The 22,955-nt window shown below is 40.3% G+C and overlaps 1 protein-coding gene across 1 annotated transcript in view; it reads left to right on the top strand.

Annotated features, from left to right (window-relative positions):
* Nucleotides 1–22,955, top strand: part of celsr3 (cadherin, EGF LAG seven-pass G-type receptor 3) — a 127,021-nt gene that overhangs the window by 21,393 nt on the left and 82,673 nt on the right. The window contains exon 2 of the mRNA XM_034087251.2: nucleotides 8,786–9,129. Coding sequence (XP_033943142.1) covers nucleotides 8,786–9,129 — 344 coding nt within the window. The remainder of the gene's footprint in view (nucleotides 1–8,785; nucleotides 9,130–22,955) is intronic.

The raw sequence follows: 22,955 nt of genomic DNA, 5'->3' as shown, positions 1-22,955 counted from the left end.
CAAAGATCTTCTTTGTTATTTATTGAGCTTTAAAACAAATGAATAATTAATCTATATAATATAATAATAAAATACATTGAGCCTCTCTTTTTCCTCCCTCTCTTCGGACAGCGTCAGTGTCTGTTTCATGCAGCAGCCGATCCAGTAATGAGTGGCCCGGTTGACAGTAAAAATAAACATATTTATAACTAGTTTAGGTAGTTTGAGAGGTGTCTCCGTCCTGTCAGATTAGACTTCACTCGCGTTTAGGTCCATATCGAGAGAAAGATAAATAATCTGAATTCAGTGTGCAGTTTACTTTGACGCGGGGGTGAGCAGCGGAGGTGGGGAGGCGGGCTATTGCCTCATCATTATCAGAAAATGATTGTATAGGGCGTACACACGGAGCCGTTTGACCCCCCAGAGCGTTGCGTATGCCGTTCTATCCACCTTGGGAACCGTTATCGTTTCCGCAGTCGTTTAGTGCCGTATTCGGTCGTCCTCGTGTGGCCGCACGGTCTATATGACACTAAACAGGAACGCAATTGCAAACGACCGTTTTCGTCCTCGTGTGGCCGGGGCCTAAATCAATGTATGTCCCCTGAAGTGATGTATACATGGTATGTGTGTGTGTGTGTGTGTGTGTGTGTGTGTGTGTGTGTGTGTGTGTGGTGTGTGTGTGTGTGTGTGTGTGTGTGTGTGTGTGTGTGTGTGTGTGTGTGTGTGTGTGTGTGTGTGTGTGTGTGTAGAGATTGGGTCCTATTCCAGCAGATAATCGCAGGTCTTTTCATAGATTCCTGTCTCATTTAAATGACAATGGGAGATCAGCGTCAATTACCACTACATCTTTGCATCATGATCCAGAGAGCTGATAAAACAGCTGGCTTTTAACCCCAGAAGATGCTGTGACATTTAATTACCTCACCTAATACTGAACATTATTTTAAAGTATAATGCTGCATTATGTTGACTCTAATCAACCCTGTCTCCTAAAAATTACGTTCCCACAGAACTAAACTGCATTCTCAATTACGTTTAGCTACAAACGTATTTACTCCCACGTTACGTTAGTTATGAACGTATCTCAAATACGTGTATTTTCTACATATCTTCTAGAAACATGTTTTCTCCCAGGTTACGTTCCTTATGAACGTATCTGAAATACGTTTATTTTCTACATATCTTTGCCATTTATTGTCTTGCTTATAATAATGATAATAGTCATTTATAAATATCATTTTAGAGCACACTTTTGAAATCGACAATCGGGCTCGATATATGGTTAAATTAAAATCAGTAGGCGAGGCTGTAATTTCGCCAGCTGTTACTCTCATGTGCGAGGCAGAACATAATAGTTTTAACATGCCAAAAAGCTGCTGTGTCGTTCATTGCACCTCAAACATTAAATCAAATCCAGAGTTACGTGTACAGGACAGTAACAGAAGAGCTCTGTGGCTTCAGGCTTGATCGCCGTTCAAATGACAGCGTTGGTTTCCCCAAAAGTGGGCGGGGCTGTAAAGTGAAGTAGATTTTACTGTCATCTATTATTCAAAACCATTCTATTTATTCTAACGTATTACATGCCAGTGTTTTATCTTTTTATTTATTTGTTTTTATTTTAAATCGTATAATGTCGGACTTTTTTTGTCGTCTTTGAGGAAAAGAAATGGGGTTTAGAGATTCAAAATACTGAAATCTATATATTTTAAAATCTCTTCCTTCTAATTTGTTATTCTTTTCTAAATAACACACTGTTATTTACTCAACAATAGCACACAATTATCCTTGTTTTTATTTATTCGTTTAATTCTATAATCTTGGGCATTTCAGCATGCTTTTTATATACCCACATGACAGCTCATTGTTATTTTGTTATTCTACTCCACTACAATTCAGAAGTTAACCTGGTATTTTTACTCCACTACATTTAGTTTAGTTACTTTGCAGATTCTGATTAATGATGTGGAATATAAACAACCCTTAAAGCAGACTTTAGTTACACCTGAATACAATTCAGGGAAGGTGATTGTCAAGTGCCAACAATCAGGAGAGATATTTGATAGTTGGTGCTTGAGAAGACTAAACATTTATCTGCAGATCTTTATAAAGTATATTCATTACTCGTTATTCTCTACTAATAGTTAATTAAAAACTGTATAATGGCTATTTTGCATATCCCTTTCAAGATTTCAAGGTTTTCTAAGGTGTATTGATCTTATACACAACTTGGGTCGCAGGTTCCTCAACAGACATCTATCAATATGTGTGTACTGTATACCTCCACCATTAAACTGTCATATTCTGCACATTTCTTATTCTATCTACATACATAAGAGTATAATTAATGTGTATAATATCATTTAAAATAAGTGTTTCAACATAGTTAACATTGCAGGAAAGCAATATTTTAGACGTTAAGTACTTTGTCAGGCTTAATATTCATCTGTAGATAGATACCCCCAGAGCTTTTTTCTTGTTTAAAAGAAGACCTTAACCTAAAGTATTTTTTAATGTGTTAATAAAGGTTAATTCGTTTTTCTGTTTTGCACATCCTCCTATTAATATCTTTGTACATCCAGCACTAAACTGTTTTATTGTAGAGATCACTTAGTATCTTCTTGACTTTTTATATTCTATATTTCTATCATTGACCTTCTACTTTCCCCCTATGAAAGTATGTACTCTTAATATTGTTTTGATCAAATAAGATTATTCAACAAAAAAAATTCAATAACGTGCTTTAACCACTAGGCGGTGCACACAAGGTACACACAGCATATTAATAATAACTTTGTATTATTAGTGTAGACACTTATGTATAACATCTCTTCAAATGTGTAGTTTTATTCATGTTTTTACATAATTTTACAGGATATTGCTATACTATTTCTCTTGTTTTACTTCTACACATTAATATCTGATTTGTAAAACATCACAGAAAGGCATAGGCTATCCGTCATTTAATAGTAAGCTATTGAAATTGTGATTCCATAGATGTGTCTCCCATCACCCAAATCCCCTGACTATTCTCTCAACTCAGTATTTACATTCTTATATTCAAAGAAAATCAGTAATATCTTTAAAAACTACAAGTCCTGTTCTATCAGCTGTGCACCGTTATGGTGTAAATATAACCTATATACCAATTGGATCAAATATAAAAGTCAGCCGAATTACTATTGATACTGCAAGGAGACGTATTTTGTGAAAAGAAATTGAAGATGTTGTTTAATTGTTGATATATCTATGATCCACGTCAAGTATTCAGTTTTGGCAGCAGTTCTCCTGTTTGTCTCTCTCTATAAATAAAGAATTACGGCAGATGTGTAATATTTAATGCAGCCGAACCGTGTATTACAATGCCGTTATGTGATGACTTCCAAAGAGAAAAGCAAGCACACTCTGAATTAGGTATTATTTTATTTTTCGTTGTCGGATATCATATCTCCATATCATATCAACACCATATCCCAGCGTGCATTGCGGCTAAAACATCCAATCAAAAAGCTTCAAGCTGAGGATCTTGGGTAATCAGTTTAGTGGGTTTGTGGTGTGTATCGCTCAAAATGTCCCGTCTGTTTCCGGTGACTTTATTTACGGCTAAAAAGCCCAAGATTATAGAATTAAATGAATAAATAAAAACAAGGATAATTGTGTGTTATTGTTGAGTAAATAACAGTGTGTTATTTAGAAAAGAATAATAAATTAGAAGGAAAAGATTTTAAAAAATACAGATTTCAGTATTTTGAGGCTCTGAGCCCCATTTCTTTTCCTCACAGACGGAAAAAAAGTCAGACATTATACGATTTAAAATAAAAACAAATAAATAAAAGATAAAACACTGGCATGTAATTTACGTTAGAATAAATAGAATGGTTTTGAATAATAGAGAGTAAATCTACTTCACTTTACAGCCCCGCCCACTTTTGGGGAAACCAGCGCTGTCATTTGAACGGCGATCAAGCCTGAAGTCACAGAGCTCTTCTGATACTGTCCTTTCTTCTTAGAGGAAGTACAGAAACACGTAACTCTGGATTTGTTTTAATGTTTGAGGTGCAATGAACGACACAGCAGCTTTTTGGCATGTTAAAACTATTATGTTCTGCCTCGCACATGAGAGTAACAGCTGGCGAAATTACAGCCTCGCCTACTGATTTTAATTTAACCATATATCGAGCCCGATTGTCGATTTCAAAGGTGTGCTATAAAATGATATTTATAAATAACTAATTATCATTATTATAAGCAAGACAATAAATGGCAAAGATATGTAGAAAATAAACGTATTTAAGTTACATTCATAACTAACGTAACGTGGAAGAAAATATGCTTCTTGAAGATATGTAGAAAATAAACGTATTTGAGATACGTTCATAACTAACGTAACGTGGGAGAAAATACGTTTCTAGCTAAACGTAATTGAGAATGCAGTTTAGTTCTGTGGGAACGTAATTTTTAGGAGACAGGGTTGCTCTAATCCATCTATCCATTTCTGTTCATCTAACTTTACAAATGATTCCATTAAAATGTTCCCTGATGATTTTTAGTGGGAGTTTCCCTCCTCTGTTCCTTCATATTGCTTCTCCTTCCTCTGAAGGGCTCTGGATTTTAGTGTGTGAGTGTGTGTTAGAGGTCAGTGGGGAGTGAGGCTCCTCATAATCCGGTAATCAAACCAGCTGCCACCCACCCAACCCCCATCCCCTCTCTCCTCATTTTCTCCTCCACATCTCTCTCCATCTTTTTCTATTTATTTAGTCTTTTCTTTTCATTTCATTGCCTGTATTGCATTTCTTTTTCTTTAACCTTCTCAATCATTTCAAATGACTTATTTTGTCTCTTTCCTTTTTTGCATTTCTTCACTTCCTGCCCTCCTTCCTTTCTGTATGTGTGTCCCTTAATGTCAACAGAACATGAGTAACACATTGCAAATGAATGATCAAACTGATTAATATCATTCACTTTGGTCACCTCGTCTAATTCTAATGCATCGATTACCATTTAATCAATCAAGTAGCCACTTCCATTTAAGTACAGTATTAGCAAATGAAAAGAAGTGAGCATTAATGATAAATTATTTACAGTAATACATCAAAAGTACATTATTATAGATCTTGTGTTCATTATATGCTCCCTCTTTATCATCCCTGGCTAAAGGCCCTCATTCTCTTCCTCATGTTTCTTCTCTTGTACCTCATATTTTGCTTCATATAGTTTTTTAAAAATATCTTTCACCCTCCATCGCCTCTGTCCGTCTTTTCCCCCCCTCACTCTCCATCCTCCATTGACACGCCCTTTTATTTCTTATTACTTTATTTCTATGATTAATCATGCCCTTTTTACTTCAAGTCCCCTCATGTTCTGTTTTCTTCCTCTTTCATGTCTCAGTCTTATCAACCTGTTCACCCTGTTTCACCTCCTCAGTGCTGCTGCAGAGAATTGCCCTCTCATGTTCATTTGTTTCTTTTATAGCTTATTAGCCAGGTTGTCGCACCAAATTGCTTTATACGGCCATAAAATACAGCCTGGCAGCGGATTGTGTTTGTATCCATTGTAGAAGAAACATGCCTTGTGTGTGTCTTTGTTGCAGATATTGTTCTGTTTGTGAGGGTTGTGACCTGCTGTGATTCGTATGAGCTCATTTTGCACAAGTCACAGGTTTCAGAGAAAAAGGAGCGCTGTGTTGAATTTGTAACCAAAGCTGAGTGTAAGGAGACGGGACAGATTATGTTTTCTACATGAGAAGGGCACTCCCCTCTCTCTCTGTCTTTGTGTGGTTTGTTCAATCAAATGCAAAAGGCATAAAACAGACTTCCTGGCTCACAAACAAATGTAGATTTCAGAGGATCAGTTTTGTCTCTCTTACTGGAAAATAAGATTATATAATTGCATTATCTTGCAAACAATGGTGAGGTGGATTTCAGAAAAGGGCTCAGCCGTCTTATACCATACATGTCTCATCCAACAACCATTTAAGAAAGTCTTCTGGATAATTGACTGTGTGCAGATGTTGACTGAATTCATAGAAACATATATATACTTCTTGTCTTCATGACAGATATTGTGGTGTGGGTAAGGTTTAATTAAGTCACCGCGTAAGTGGATGTGAGCATATAAAACGTGTGTTTTTCTGATGTAGGTCACAATGATCATGATAAATGTAAGGTGACCACTCAACTCAGTTAATATAAGGAAATTAGAGGGTCTTAAATGTTAATAGATAGTCTGTTTTTAAATAAAAACCAAAACCATAAAAAACACCTTATTTCCCAAACCATAATAATAATGCCGAAATTGACATTAAGTGCCAAATTTGGTGCCTTTTTGACCTGTTTGCCATGTGAAACTATTAGGGCCTGGACTTTAACGCGTTAATTAAGATTAATTAATTACACAAAAATTAACGCGTTAAAAAAATTAACACATTTTAATCGCACTTTAATCGCACTTATTTTTGCACAGCGGAACGTTTCTCACTGGATGAGTTTCAGGCGTACCGATTATACTGGAGCACCAACTAACGTTCATGACTTCAGCATGGGACTTCAAACAACACCAAACCACGGTGAACAATAGTCAAACATGAACGAACAAGCTGATGAGACCGCTTTGGTCGGCCCCGTGGATGGGACATTTTGTTTTAAAAAACGGACGGATGGAAGCGTCGATAAGAGCACGGTTGTGTGCAAATTATGCAAAAAAGAATTTGTATATCACCGCAGCACATCAAGCCTAAAGTATCACCTAAATGCAAAGCATGTAGCAGCTAGCGTGGACGTTAGCCCGACTCCGAGTGCAAGGAACCACACCCTGACCCAACCCACACTCAACCAGATGACTGGTTTCAGGGCCAGGATAAGTAAGTCCACGTCTGAGAAAATAACCAACTCCCTGGCTCACTGCATTGCACTCGACTGTAGACCACTTGGAGCAAAATCCATGTGAAAATTGCTTCTCACTGTTCTCAGGTCCATCCATCCATCCATCTTCTCCCGCTTATCCGTGGTCGGGTCGCGGGGGTAGCAGTTCCAGCAGAGAGCCCCAAACTTTCTTTTCCCTGGCGACATCAACCAGCTCTGACTGGGGGATCCCAAGGCGCTCCCAGGCCAGCGAAGAGATATAATCCCTCCACCTGGTCCTAGGTCTACCCCTTGGTCTCTTCCCAGCTGGACGTGCCTGGAACACCTCCCTAGGGAGGCGCCCAGGTGGCATCCTAACTAGGTGCCCGAACCACCTCAACTGGCTTCTTTCGACGCGAAGGAGGAGCGGCTCAACTCCGAGTCCCTCCCTGATGACCGAACTTCTCACCTTATCTCTAAGGGAGACACCAGCCACCCGGCGGAGGAAACCCATCTCGGCCGCTTGTATCCGCGATCTCGTTCTTTCGGTCATGACCCATCCTTCATGACCATAGGTGAGGGTAGGAACGAAAATGGCCCGGTAGACAGAGAGCTTTGCCTTCCGGCTCAGCTCCCTTTTCGTCACAACGGTGCGGTAAAGCGACTGCAATACCGCTCCCGCTGCTCCGATTCTCCGGCCCATCTCACGCTCCATTGATCCCTCACTCGAGAACAAGACCCCGAGATACTTGAACTCCTTCACTTGGGGTAAGGACTCATTCCCTACTTGGAGTGGACAGTCTATCGGTTTCCTGCTGAGAACCATGGCCTCAGATTTGGAGGTGCTGATCCTCATCCCAGCCGCTTCACACTCGGTTGCGAACCGATCCAGTGAGTGCTGAAGGTCGCAGACCGATGAAGCCATCAGAACCACATCATCTGCAAAAAGCAGTGGTGCAATCCTTAGTCCACCGAACTGCAGACCCCCCCCCCCCCACGACTACGCCTCGAAATCCGATCCATGTATATTACAAACAGGATTGGTGACAAAGCGCAGCCCTGGCGGAGGCCAACCCTCACCGGAAATGGGTCCGACTTACTGCCGAGGACCCGGACACAGCTCTCGCTTTGGGAGAGATTGGATGGCCCTGAGTAGAGACCCCCTCACCCCATACTCCCGCAGCACCTCCCACAGTAACTCCCTGGGAACTCGGTCATAGGCCTTCTCCAAGTCTACAAAACACATGTAGACCGGATTACATAACTACACGACTACACAACTCATATTATGGTCTGGCAGCTAGCACGGTTGCAGTTCACTCACAGCAGATACAAGCTTACATAATATGTGTTAATAACCCAGAGCTTAATGTATTTCCCCATCACATTATTTAAACATCAGCTTAGCGGCAGTTTCAATCGTGAGCTTCACTCCCTCTTTCACTTAATACAATATCTCACTGAATTACAGTACATTTCTTTTGAGTGCTATTAACACAAGTTTGAATGAAAACAAGTGTGTGTGTGTGTGTGTGTGTGTGTGTGTGTGTGTGTGTGTGTGTGTGTGTGTGTGTGTGTATTTGTTTCTGTTCTCTGGAGGTGGCCTACTTCAACTGTGTTGCCACTTGAATAGCCTCCAGTGTGAAATACTTTTCTTCAGCATTTATTGTAAAAAGACTTAGCAGTTATAAAAACAAGCCTGGGTCTATTTTTCTCTTTTATTTTCACAATATTTGTACGTGTGTAGATGTCAATGTGCATGTAAGACAGATGGAGTCTTACAGTTACATATCTTGTATCATTGTCCTGCACAATTTTAAACCACTTTACAGTCTCTACAGTTTAAACCCTCTCCAACATATTTCTTTATCACTTTATCTTAATGCTTCTTTACCTCCTAACCCTTTTGTCCATCCTCAGAAGCACATGTATTCAACCTTTTCCTCGATTGTCTTTTTTTAACTCTTCAGATGGCGTCTACAGCATTTCAGCCCAGTGTGTTCTCCGCGTCCTCATCATCACAGAAGACATGCTGGGCAGCAGTGTCACCGTCCGCCTGCAGAACATGTCCCAGGAGCACTTCCTGTCACCACTGCTTGGTAACTTCCTGGAGGGCGTGTCAGCAGTGCTCTCTGTGCCCGTCGAGGATGTTTTTATTTTCAACATCCAGCCGGACCTGGACGCGGCGCCGGGAGGGATCCTGAATGTCAGCTTCTCTGCTGCGTTGCCCGGCGGGGTCTTCTTCCCCTCCGAGACCCTGGAGGAGCAGCTGTATCTGAACAGGCCGAGGCTGACGTCACTGACACAGATGGAGGTTAGTTTATGTCAATAACACAGATTAAAATGGGAGAATTCATCCTTTTTTATCCCACAATATATTTATTTACATTTTTAGCAGCATACAACACAGCCTTTTACATTTAAATGATATACATACGTTACAACACAGATTCGCCCTATTAACTCACACCAGAAAGGATAAAGACAAACAAATCAAGACATGAAGTACTGAGTGGAGTAAATTAATTGTAAAACATTCAAAATGTGACATTTTTACAAGCTTGGAAACTGCATTGTTAAGGCACCTTTTAAGTGCTTAGTGTATAAGATGCATACAAAAATAAATAAAAAAAGTGGTAGAACACATTGTGCACATGCATCTCAAGACAGTCACATGAGCATATTGCATGTGCCTTGTAATAATATAATACAGATGCCATGCCAGCACCTCCATATGGCTTTAACCAGCAGTTTGCTGATATGACCACTAAATGTTCTCATGCATGAAATCACACACACCTGGACACAGCAGGCACATCAGTTACATTAGAGTACAGTACACGCTAACACACTCTCAGAGCATCTATGCACGCATGAGAGGAAGAGATGTTTCGATAGAAGAGAACAAGTGACACCTGGAGATACATATTTAAAGGCTGAATGTGTACGACCTTTGCTCAATAAGACAGTCACACAAACACACATTATCAACAACAAACTGAAGCTGATACTCTTACTGTCTTCAGAAAACACAATCGTGTGAATATATCTGATCCAGTGACCTCAACAGCAAGCTGAAACAGTCCCTCTGGAAAGTAAATGTATTTACAAAGCAAAATGATGACAAATGTACATAAAAGCAAAACAAAACCTGATAAATTAAGATAAATATTCTTGAATTACAGTATGTTAATTTAGGGCTGTAATCGGCTCTAATTGTACACCACTTCTAGTGAAATCTGGACATAGAGTGTGCAAGGAGACATTAATGGTGAAGTTTCTGAGGAGAAGAAATACCTTGAAAGACAGCAGAGTGAATTTATTATTCAGAATGACAGTGTGCTCTCAACAAATATTCTGTTATTTCTTCTTTATTCGGTTTGCCTCCACACGTAGGCTCTGTAGCCTGAGAGGCCTGACCCAGGGCAATTAAACCCAGAGGACTCAGCAGAGGTGCTGCTCTCAGTCTGTGAGACCATAACATATTCATATTTTTATTTTAATCAAGCTTCTTTCCTCTGAGCCTTGACGGTAAGAGGACAATATTTAGAGCTATATTAGTAAGCTATAAAAAAATAAAGAACTGAGAAATAATTTTGAGGAGAGCAGACATGACTTCCTGTTTGTCAGCATGCTTACTGGTATGTTTTAGTACTAGCATAACAGGTAGCCAGCGCTTAAGTGAAAGCTAGCATGCTAACATTATGTCAAGTCTCTCTAAACAATATGGAAGCTTTCTTTCCATGTTTTTACCTTAATAAGTTACGCATTTTGAGTCAAAAGTTGAACAGCTCCTGAATTTAGCAAAAAGCTAACTAGCTAATTAATTGGTTAGCATTGTCCTTTTGTTGATGCTTCTGCGTGTAGTAGCCTCATGAGATATGTTGATGTTGTGTAATTTAAACTCAATTTTGTATTTTATCTGAACAATTATTATGAAACTTGCATTTAGATGCACATCCCCCACAGACTTTGTCAAGCCTTATTCACAAACATGGCTTCTATTCTTCACCACGTACTGTATCTGTGTGGCACATTATGGATTTTTTTTCATGGCAGACATTTTCAAATGTCATAGCAGGAAAATCCCAGGTGTAATCAATAACTCTAATCAAGGCTGCAGGCAAACTTGGTGGTCCAATTTCTGGGCTATGGATACGGCTATGAGTTTCCCCTGGCAACTAAGTAGGCCTACGTGTTTTATTTTTTATATTTTTTGATTGCAGTATAATTCACTTCAATTTAAAGGTACTGCACTGCACGTCTCTTCTGTATTTTCGGTCTACTTAACATTCTATTTCACTATCTTATCTGACAGCTGTAGTAGCTACCTATTGTTTTTCACATTGAGACTTAAAAACAGATGATAAGCTTGAATTAAAAGTAGTAATCAAACTACCTATTATTACATTGCATTACATTAATTGATATTGGTTATTTAATCATAGAACAAATACATTTATTTTAATAATTTACTATAAATGAGTAATTGTACATTTGCAATACATTGTATTGGTACTTTTGCTGAAGAATTATAACACTTTTTCCACCACTGTTTGCATGGTTTACTGAACAAATCCAAATTGAAAAGATCCATTATTAATGTTAGTAGTTTCAACTGATTTTACTTAATTCAAGTCAAAGTGTGTGCTGTATGAAAAAGCGAATTGGCAGAAAGAATAACAAAAAGCACCCCCACAGCCAGAGCTACGAGTGAAAGAACTAAACTTACATGAAACTTCCGTTGGGTTGCTTTAAAGTCAAGCTTCAGTTTAATATTCACCCTGTAATAGATGTAAAACATGCGATGGAGCATTACTAACCTGACTCAGATGGTTTGTTTCACCAAACCATCTAGGAAAGCTCCATTGGAAGCCATTTGGAAAGGGCAGGCACTTTCAAAAATACTTGGCAGGTGATTGGATCAATCTGTCTATCACCTTCCATCATGGGCAGTGGCGGCGCCAGAGTATTTTTGTTGGGTAATCTATGGTAGGGCTAACCCATACAGTGGTGGGGCTCAAGTCAGTATTTGCAATGTAATTACATACACACTCCCCTTGACAGTGAAACGCCACCTGTGAGGTTTAGATTATTTCCCTGTCTCAATCCAAATTGAACTGTATGAAATAAAGCAACACACTCTCACTCCATAATCGTCCAGGAGCGACGTTTGGTCAGGGTCCCGTGGCGTGCAGTTGTGACGCTCCTAGGCTCCTTCAGCGTCATAAAGGGACGCAAATAGCTTTCAACTGATTTCAATGTATTCCCATCTGCGGCGGGATTTGACGCTCATGGAAGCACGGCATTCGTTTGTGTCGGCTAGTGCTGGAGCGACGCGTCGACTTCAAAATATCGTCGACGACATATTTCCGCGTCGACGCGTCGCTACACACACGTGGGTGTGTAAACAAAGCAACAAGCAGTTCGCAATCGCACTTCAAACACAATGGAGACTGAAACGGCTACCACCTCCTCACAGGATTGCGCACGAAGCCCTCAAACGAAAACATCTCGCCCTAGGTCTTCAAAAGCATGGGAATATTTTAAAGTTAGTCCAAAACGCAAAGATATTGTCATTTGCAGTCTTTGCCAAATGGAGTTGGCATATCACACAAGCACAACGGCTATGTTGGAACATTTAAAGCGGCAGCTAGCTGTGGTGGCTACCATTAGCAGCTAGCATTTGCTCTCCGATTTTTACATAAAAATGGAATTATGGATTATAAATTCAATCATTTTTTTATACATAGACGTTAATAACCTATCAATTAACCGATTCAGCCGCGTTTTTTCTCATTTTAATGCCATTGAACACGTCTTTTGATCAGATTGACAGCTACGGTGGTGAGACGATCTCCCTAGAAGCTCTGTAAAGGTACGTGTTGTGATGACTGTATTTGCTTCCCCTGTCACGAGTCCGGATCACTCAGTGATGATACTATATACCTACATAATCTGTGGAGTCTCAACTTTAATCGGATATCTTGTATGTGCAGCTACGATGAGTAATAAGGGTACTTTTATCTTGAGTTCTGTGCCAATGTCCGTTAGCATTTTTCGCTCATGGGTCATTTAGATGCTTCTTATGAGACTTGTGTTTTGTTTTGGTAAACATGGTTTGTATCGGCAGTTAGCTGAGATTATTTCCGTTAATCTGGTATAACACATTAATAGTTTGTTAAATATTAAGATCCCCTGAGACACAGTATTGTGAAAAAATATTTTTTTTACATTACGTTTTTTATGAATTGAACAACAGAAAAATAATCGTTAGATTAGTCGACTAATCGATCAAATAATCGCCCGATTAATCGTTTTCGAAATAATCGTTTCCCCCCAGCACTAGTGTCGGCTGCCCTTAAAGGCAATGTGAGCGTCCATTCCTATTGGATGACGGAGAATTGTACACCCGGAAGTAAGTATTCCCCTACTGTCGATTGATTTTACAGTGATATCTGCACTACTCATCGACTAAAAAACACCAGATTATCCTTGTTAATTACACAACATTGATTGGTTTAAATTGTGTGCAATGCTTTTGTATTTTTCCCCTTCGATTCTGAGAAACAACTATTTTTTCGGAGTAAAGGATGGCAGAAGATACTACACTACCCAGAATCCCCAGCTATCGTTTAGGACTACACCATCTGCTCTGTTTGACAAGCCCCGTGATTAGTTCTCAAGCTCTGTGATTGGTTGACCTCCAACTGCATTCCATTCATTCCAATGGCTGGCGTCTATGTCACGTGATCTTCAAATTTCTCCCTGCAGAAAAAAAAAACATGGCCGAACTTCGTTTTATTCTCGGTGGAAAATGCCTATTTAAAGTTACTTTGGCCATTAAAATGCATTTTGATGTCATTTGATGCGAGAAATATGAGTTGTTATTTCAGATTATGTGTGCAGTGGATGCACATGATCTTTAGTTTGCTAGTTATTACGAAGATTACTTCAGGAAATTGCGTCCATAGAACGTTTTCATTGTTACCAAGGTGGTTGCTAGGGACGCTGCTATCGATATTATTTCTGTTATGTTGTGTAACTGTTTAATGGTGTTATCTTTATTGCTACCCCCTTCCCCGTCAATGTATAGTGTTGGTCCACTGCGCAAACGTATTAGTTTAACAAAATCCGCATCAAAAGATACGTTATTTTCCCCTGTGCAATTTCAGTCTCACATCTCACAGCACATCGTCATTAACAAATACCGGAAACAGACCGAAAACATTTTTTAAAAAAAAGAATACTTTATTCCGAGTGTGCTTGCTTTTCTCTTTGAAAGTCATCACATAACGGCATTGTAATACACGGTTCGGCTGCATTAAATATTACATATCTGCCGTAGTTCTCTATTTATAGAGCCCTGATGAGAAGACTTCTAGACAAACATGAGGAACTGCCGCCAACACTGAAAACGAGACGTGGATCATAAATATATCGGCAATTAAACAACATCTTACATTTATTTTCACACAATACGTCTCCTTGCAGTATCAACACTAATTCGGCTGACTTTTATATTTGATACAATTGGTAGATAGGCTGTATTTACACCATAAAGGTGCACAGCTGATATAAAGGGACACCTAGTGGTTAAAGCATGTTATTGAATTTCATTATTTTTATTATTAGATATTAATAGGATCCCTATAAAGTATATTCATTACTCGTTATTCTCTACTAATTAAAGACTGTATATAATGACTATTTTGCACATCCCTTTCAAGATTTCAAGATTTTCTAAGGTTTATTGACATATCCACAAACGGTGTAGTTATGCATTGAATGAAAAACTTAGGTCAAGACATCTATCAATATTTGTGCATACGTCCAGCAATGTTAACTATGTTGAAGCACTTATTTTAACTGATATTATACATATGTATTATACTCTTATAAGATGTATGTAGATATTTAATCTCCGGCCTTGTCAGGTATTGAACAATCAATAAATAAAGAACACAGAATTGTTGAATATAAAACACAGAATTTGTGTGATTATACTAAATGATGTAAATAAACACCACTGCATATTTAACTGTTGCACATGCTGATGTAACGCAAATGTTCCAACTTGGGATCAATAAAGTATATCTTATCGATATTTTATCGATCGCTAATGCCATATTTGCAAAATGTGCCTCTGAACCTTGACAAGTGCATGTTTCAGGCTTATCAATTAATGTAATGTAATGTTATCAATTAACAACAGGAGGGGTCACAAACATAAGACCAGCTGTTAAATAAAGCTCTTCTGACCTTAGCTGGCATGTGGGTATATATATTAATGGTGGGCACAAGCAATTTTCAGCCATTTATTAATTATATGTTTTAAATTTGAGTGTTTCCTATCCCCTAAACCTCCAGGGATGTACACAGTTTAATACTGACAACTTCTTATTATGGGAAATACGGAAACGTCTTTTAAAACTACAACTCCCAGTAGAGACGTGCCATAGATAGAGAACATGTTGCGAAACACAATAGCCAGCATGTGTAGTTCTGGGGACGGGGTGGACCCGTTCAAATCCAGTTTTGGACAGTCTGCCGTGGTTCCATCCCATTTCAAGTGCTGTTCGACGCTCGGCGTAACCCTCGGAGCACACTCTCCAATCACAGAGCTTGAGGACTATCACGGGGTTTGTCAAGCGAAGCGGAGAGAATACTTACTTCCGGATGTAATATTCTCTAAAGCAAATGAGCTGCTCCGACCCTCGGTCCTGACGGACTCCAACTTGTGTTTATTAATCAAACAAATTAATAAACAAGGATAATGTGTTATTGTTGAGTAAATGGAGAATTGCACAGGGGAAAATAACGTAGGCAATCTATGCCACAATTTTAGATGCGGATTTTGTTAAACTAATAGGTTTGCGCTCTGGACCAACACTATACATTATATACACTATACAGGGGGTAGCAATAAAGATAACACCATTAAACAGTTACACAACATAACAGAAATTATATCGATAGCAGCGTCCCTATAGCAACAAGTAACAAGTAGTTAATAATAATAAAAGACATTAAGAAAAAGGCATTTTAAACAGTCATTAAAAAGCAACACAATCTACCTGCATTGCATTACTCTAAACGTGTAATAACGTGCTTTAACCAGTAGGTGGTTTGGGTTAAAAAGCTGTCAAGTTTACAGTGTTAACAAAATAAAATATACTGCTGTTTCTGGTTTAGTTTACAACGGATATATTTAGTGATTGTTTTAATATTTGTAACACAAAAGCGATGGAAAAAACCCACAGCAACACAGAAAAGATGGTCTTAACATGACCCAGCGGTCTAGTAGTTAAGAAAAAAGAATAATATCAAAACAAAATATTAATTAACTTTATTGTGAAATTCAAACTGAACGGTAAAAGAATAGTTTCCGGTCTATTCTGAGCCCGATCTCTGTAGATAAATAAAAATAAAGAACTATGACAGATGTGTATCTTTAATGCAGCCGAACCATTTATTACAATGCATTCATGTGATGACTTTCAAAGAGTAAAGCAAGCACTGCTGAATAAAGTATGATTTTATCTTTTACGAAACGTTTTTTTTTAATATGGAATGCAGTTGGAGGTCAACCAATCACAGAGCTTGAGAACTAATCACGGGGTTTGTCAAATAGAGCACATGGTGTAGTCCTAAACGATAGCTGGGGATTCTGGGTAGTGTAGTGTCTTCTGCCATCCTTTACTCCGAAAAAATATTTGTTTCTCCGAATCGAAGGGGAAAAATACAAAAGCATTGCACACAATTTAAACCAATCAATGTTGTGTAATCAACAAGGATAATCTGGTGTTTTTTAGTTGATGAGTAGTGCAGATATCACTGTAAAATCAATCGACAGTAAGGGGAATACTTACTTCCGGGCGTACAATTCTCCGTTATCCAATGGGAATGGACGCTCACATTGCCTTTAAAGGTCACATGTCATGGTCCTTTCTACTGATCATAATACCATTGTTGAGGGATATTACAATAGAAAAATACTGTGCAATTTTCCAAACTCACATTGTTTCGCATACAGCATCTCTGTAAACTACGTGTATTCACTCTCTCCACTAAACGGCCCGTTGGAGCTCTTGCCCCCCTCCCTGTGAGCCCAGTGTGCTCCGATTGACCAATCCACAGACTTCCTCACACATACACGCAGCTCAGCTGATGTCTCCTCCGGGCTGCTGCTGATAACAGACAGTTGCGATCGCGGCGAAATTCTCTCTGCAGACCCATTCTCACAGCGTTTATCAACCTTTTTCTTCTCAATATCAAGCCACACTTATTGTTTTTACTTCGGCTGAGACTTTGTGTGTGCTCGGGGTGATTCACAACGTCCGATTGTTTCACGTTGTGAATCGCGCTGAGCTCCGTGGAAGTGTGATTTCCTTGTTTAGCGATACACAGCGAAACACAGCCAAACTCACCCTGAGCACACACAGTCACAGCCGAAGTAAAAACAATAAGTGTGGCTTGATATTGAGAAGAAAAAGGTTGATAAACGCTGTGAGAATGGGTCTGCAGAGAGAATTTTGATCCCAACTGTCTGTTATCAGCAGCAGCCCGGAGGAGACATCAGCTGAGCTGCGTGTGTGTGAGGAAGTCCGTGGATTGGTCAATTTGGACCAATCAGCGGGGGCTTAACGTAACGGCTCCGCGGACTTAACGTAACGGCTCCACGGATTGGTCCATTTCGTTCCGGTTACAACATGACGTCCTGATGTACCCGGAAGAATCAAATGGATGATGACGTTTCACCAACGAGGCGTTTTGGGGAGTTCCTCTCTGTGTTAGAGTTTTACTTGCTACAGGGTGTACTTTGAGGGTTTAGACTCTGCACACCGTTTACATGCATAAAAACCTTCATAACACACAAGGTAACGGGACAAGCATGACATGATGTCACCTTTAAGGGCAGCCGACACAAACGAATGCTGTGCTTCCATGAGCGTCAAATCCCGCCGCAGATGGGAATACATTTAAATCAGTTGAAAGCTATTTGTGTCCCTTTATGAAGCTGAAGGAGCCTAGGAGCGTCACAACTGCACGCCACAGGACCCTGACCAAACGTCGCTCCTGGACGATTATGGAGTGAGAGTGTGTTGGTATAGGCACATTTGTCTTGTAGTAAATAAAAAGGGCGACCTGGAGCTAATCCTGCAATTTCCTCACAGGTGAAAAAGTTGACATGCTGAAAACCCAACACCTGGTCTGGGGGGATTCTCCCCCAGGAGATTTTTTGAAATACTAACATAAAATACACAGTAAAGTAAAATAAATAAATCTATCACTACACTACGATTTAAAAAAATGAATGCCATTTTTGTTTTTAGTTACATTGTTCTGAAAGCTGAACCTGCTGCTCCTCACAGAGAGAAGAGGGAAGAGGCTGTGAATTATTATACATGGTGGATAAGGGTGGATAGCCCCCATTGTTCTGTGTGTCAAAATGAAAGACAGCCCACACACCTATCAATCATCAAACCGTGGGGTCTTATTTCATTACGTGTTGATTTCTATCAACAGGTAATGTTGTATCGATGTATATAGAGATGTACTACAGCAAAAGTCATGGTAGCCTTCCTGCAGACCTCCACTCTCAGGACACCTCCACTGTCAGTACAGGAAGTGACGATTCTGACGAACACGTTTTTTCCCCCGCTCACGGCCTGTGTCCAGCCCCCCCCCCCCCCCACTCATCCATATATTAACGGATTTTGACAATTTTTGTTGCATTTTTCTCCTCTCCTCTCACTGATCGAATGGCAAATGTGACCCACTGTCGTAGGGCCTCCGCGCCGGCCCGGCCTAGTACCGGTGCTCTGGCGGTCAGTTCCTCCGAACTGCGGGTTCGACTCTGATGGCCGGGAGGGTGTGCTGCGTTCGGCTGGGGGACTTCCCCCACTCTGCGTGTCTCTTCCTTCCCGAGCCGGCTGATATGAAGCGTGACCAAGACGCACCGTCAAGGGGTCCCACGGGTCCCGCAGCGGGGTGCAGGTTCCCAGCTGGAACCTCCCCACCTCCGCCGCGGTGCACCAGGCAAACACGGTTGTTTCTTGAACCTTCCACTGTTGTCTAGCGGGTGTAACTAAAGTACAAGATGTCATATTTATATATATATATATAAATAAATAAATATCTATATATAGATAATAAGTGTCAGTGCGATTTTATGTTGTATTAGCGTGAATTTCCTGTTCGGAAAGTGGTGCTGTACTGAGAGTAAACAATACAAGGTGTCCCTATTTTTATATATATCTATATATACATTATGTATATAATAAGTGTCAGTATGATTTTATTTTGTATTTGCGTGCATTTCCTGTTCGGAAAGTGTCGCTGCGGCTGTACTGATAGTAACTACAATACAAGGTGTCCGTATATATATATATATATATAGATATATACATATGTATATAATAAGTGTCACGATCCGTCACGATCCGATTTTAGTTTGCGTGCATTTCCTGTTTGGAAAGTGGGGCACTATACTGATAGTGGTGATTTTATTTTGGAATTCTTAGCGTGCACTTCCTGTCCTGAGAGTGGAGGTGTCCTGTCAGGACACCTCCACTCTCAGGACTCAAAATAAAATCGCCACTATCAGTACAGTGCCACTTTCCGAACAGGAAATGCACGCTAATACAACATAAAATCGCACTGTCACTTATTATAGAGAGAAACAACCATGTTTGCCGGTTGCACCGCGGCGGAGGTGGGGAGGTTCCAGCTGGGAGCCTCCACCCCGCTGCGGGACCCGTGGGACCCCTTGATGGTGCGTCTTGGTCACGCTTCATATCGGCCGGCCCGGGAAGGAAGAGACACGCAGAGTGGGGGAAGTCCCCCACCCGAACGCAGCACACCCTCCCGGCCATCAGAGTCGAACCCGCAGTTCGGAGGAACCGACCGCCAGAGCACCGGTACGAGGCCGGGCCTGCGCGGAGGCCCTCCGACAGTGGGTCGCGTTTGCCATTCGATCAGTGAGAGGAGAGGAGATAAATGCAACAAAAATGGTCAAAATCCGTTAATATATGGATGAGTGGGGGGGGGCTGGACACAGGCCGTGGGGGGACAGTAAAAATGTTTTTTTTCCTCCCAGCGCACCCGAGACCGGGGACATTGCCCGGTCTCGGGTGCGCTGGGAGGAAAAAAAACATTTTTACTGTTTGCGCTCATCCTAACTTTCGGCCTTGATGTAACAGCATTCATAATTAAGTCAAGGTAACACCCTTTTCACCCCGGGTTACACTTTTCATTTGCCCTGTACGATGGGCGCTGTAAGTGAAGAAAGTGGGGAGTGTTGGCTTATCAGGCGTCCGCAGCTCACAGCCAAAGTGGGTGTGGGATCGAGCGAGAGAGATAAATGCAATTTATGTAAACAAATATTTCCAAGGCACTCTTTTATAATTATTGGGGTAAACAGGTTTGAAATCATTTCAATGTATACTATAGGACAGTAAACCAAAAATATTGTTTAAAACTTGAAAGATACAAAAATATGCATAAATAAATGTTAACTAGGTAAAATAAGATATGAATGAACAATACAAATAAAATAAGTTGCATTTATTTGCTATTGGTTATGGTAGGTTTAGGTTATTGGTTATGTTCACATACTTATTTGATTATTAAAATGTAAACCAATCTTTTTCATATGGGTGTTTTACAGCCCGTCCACACAGCAGCGTGCGTTGAAAGCTTCACCATTCACTTTGAATGGGGTGACGTCACTTTGCTGGCGTGGCTCGCTGCAAAAGTTGAGAATGTTCAAGTTTTGAAGCCACGGCAGAAGCGTCAGCCAATCGAATCATATGCCAGTACAAGCTCTAGCCAATCAAACCGCTGCTTGTATGTCAGGGGCGGGAGATTCATGTGATTGGTTGTTGGTCGAGTTTCAGACACGCCTGCCGGCAAGCATCAATGCACGGCGCTGTGTGGACGGGCCGTTAGAGTTGTACCCCCTAGATCAAGTCTCTAGTAATGTGTGCTCTAAGTGCACCAGATTGAAGCATTTTACTTTAAATGTTCAAACATTTCTTCCCGGGGGGGCATACCCCTGGACCCCCCTAGAGCATGTGATGTCCTCACCCCAATTAAAACATGTTCATATAATACTGAATACATTTGAAGCCTTTGATGTATATGACTTATGTCAATACGTTTCTGTTTTTGTAGTGCATTGGTCTTTTGTAGAGATTTTTTATTTATTTTTTATATATTCTATTGTGTATTCCTTGGATACTTTTATTTGTTCTACTGAACGATTTTCTGGCAGGGGGGGCGCCATCTAAAATCTCGCCTAGGGCAGCAAATTGGTTAGAACCGGCCCTGATGGTGTAGGAAACGGGCTCCGTGTTACAAGACGGGTCGGGGGTTTGGCGGTACCACTGCAGACTCTCTGCGCACACACACACACACACACACACACACACACACACACACACACACACACACACACACACACACACACACACACACACACACACACACACACACACACACACACACACACACACACACACACACACACACACACACACACACACACACACACACACACACACCTCTGCAGACTCTCTGCACGAAGGAGCCACAGTGCTGCAGCTCCTGATCGGAGCAGAGACACACGTTCACTAAGCGGAAAAACGATACCCTGTCACAGAGATCTGCTATTTTACATTTTAAAGTCAACACATATCGACCCTAAATAAAGTCTATATTAAGAACGAGAGATGTTTTGACATTATGGCTTAAACAAATGACAAATGAGCGAGGGCGATGACGTCAGAGCATCGTCCTATGTGCCGGGGCTGAGCCCCGGACAGCCCCGGACAGCCCCGGCCCAATTTAACCCCTGGTTAGAGGCCCTAATTTATCAGTATGTCTGGACTGCACAGTAGTTACAATGGTCAAACTACATTAGAACAGAATTGTCCCCATTTTGTCTTTAATAGTTACTAACATTAGATATTTTAATGAGATATGGACCGCAAAACAAAACATTTCCCTGATTTTCATTTTTGAAATTAAGTCACCGAATGCAAGTAGTCGCCTTAGCTTATTTTGTTATGAGATGTGAATTACTGTTCAATTTAGTTGATGTAATAATCATTTGGTTTCTTTTACATTAAAAAAAGGTCTTATGTTTTTTTTCGGGGGGAGGCCCTTTTTCCAGTTTAGAGCAATAGCCCCTACAATGGGGGCTATCCACCCTTATCCACAATGTAAAGTAATTCACAGCCTCTTCCCTCTTCTCTCTGTGAGGAGCAGCAGGTTCAGCTTTCAGAACAAAGTAACAAAAAACTAAAATGGCATTAATTTTTTAAATATGTCGTGTAGTAATAGATGTATTTATTTTTCTTCTCAAGAGAGTACCATAATGTGTATTTTATATTAGTAGCCTATTTCAAAACTAAAACAAAAAAAATCTCCTGGGGGAGAATCCCCCCAGACCCCCCTGCAGGGGTTGGGCTTTCAGCATGTCAACTCTTTCACCTGTGGGGAAATTGCAGGATTGGCTCCAGGTCGCCCTTTTTATTTACTACAAGACAAATGTGCCTTTTTATTTCATACAGTTCAATTTGGATTGAGACAGGTAAATAATCTAAACCTCACGCGTGGCGTTTCACTGTCAAGGGGAGTGTGTAATTACATTGCAAATACTGACATGAGCCCCACCACTGTATGGGTTAGCCCTACCATAGATTACCCAACAAAAATACTCTCTCGCAACTGCCGACCCATATTGCGCATGCTCAGATCTAAGAACCAGTAGAAATGATAAAAAAGTAAAAGTCTGCTGCTTATTGTTCTACTAGGCCAAAATAGAGTCAAAGAGTATGAGAGTGAGAGTGTGTTAATTAATATATTTGGCAGTTTGGAGTAAGTCTGTAGATTTGTTTGTGTGTGTGTGTCATGTATAGCTCTCACGATAATTAATTTTGTTGGATACATTTTCCCGGAAATTATTGCGATAAACGATAATATTGTCGGCACCGTTGTATGACCATTTTAGACCACTGACATAATGATAATATATAATAATAATTCAAGTACATCCTTTCAAACTGCTAGTCACATCCTCATGTAAATGGGAATTTATCGAGTTCATTTTTATTTATCGTACGATAAGTCAAT

This window comes from Pseudochaenichthys georgianus, chromosome 7, assembly GCF_902827115.2.
Source record: "Pseudochaenichthys georgianus chromosome 7, fPseGeo1.2, whole genome shotgun sequence".
NCBI lineage: Eukaryota > Metazoa > Chordata > Actinopteri > Perciformes > Channichthyidae > Pseudochaenichthys > Pseudochaenichthys georgianus.
The sequence above is the reverse complement of the archived record's forward strand: the minus strand, read 5'-3'. Positions and strand labels throughout refer to the sequence as shown.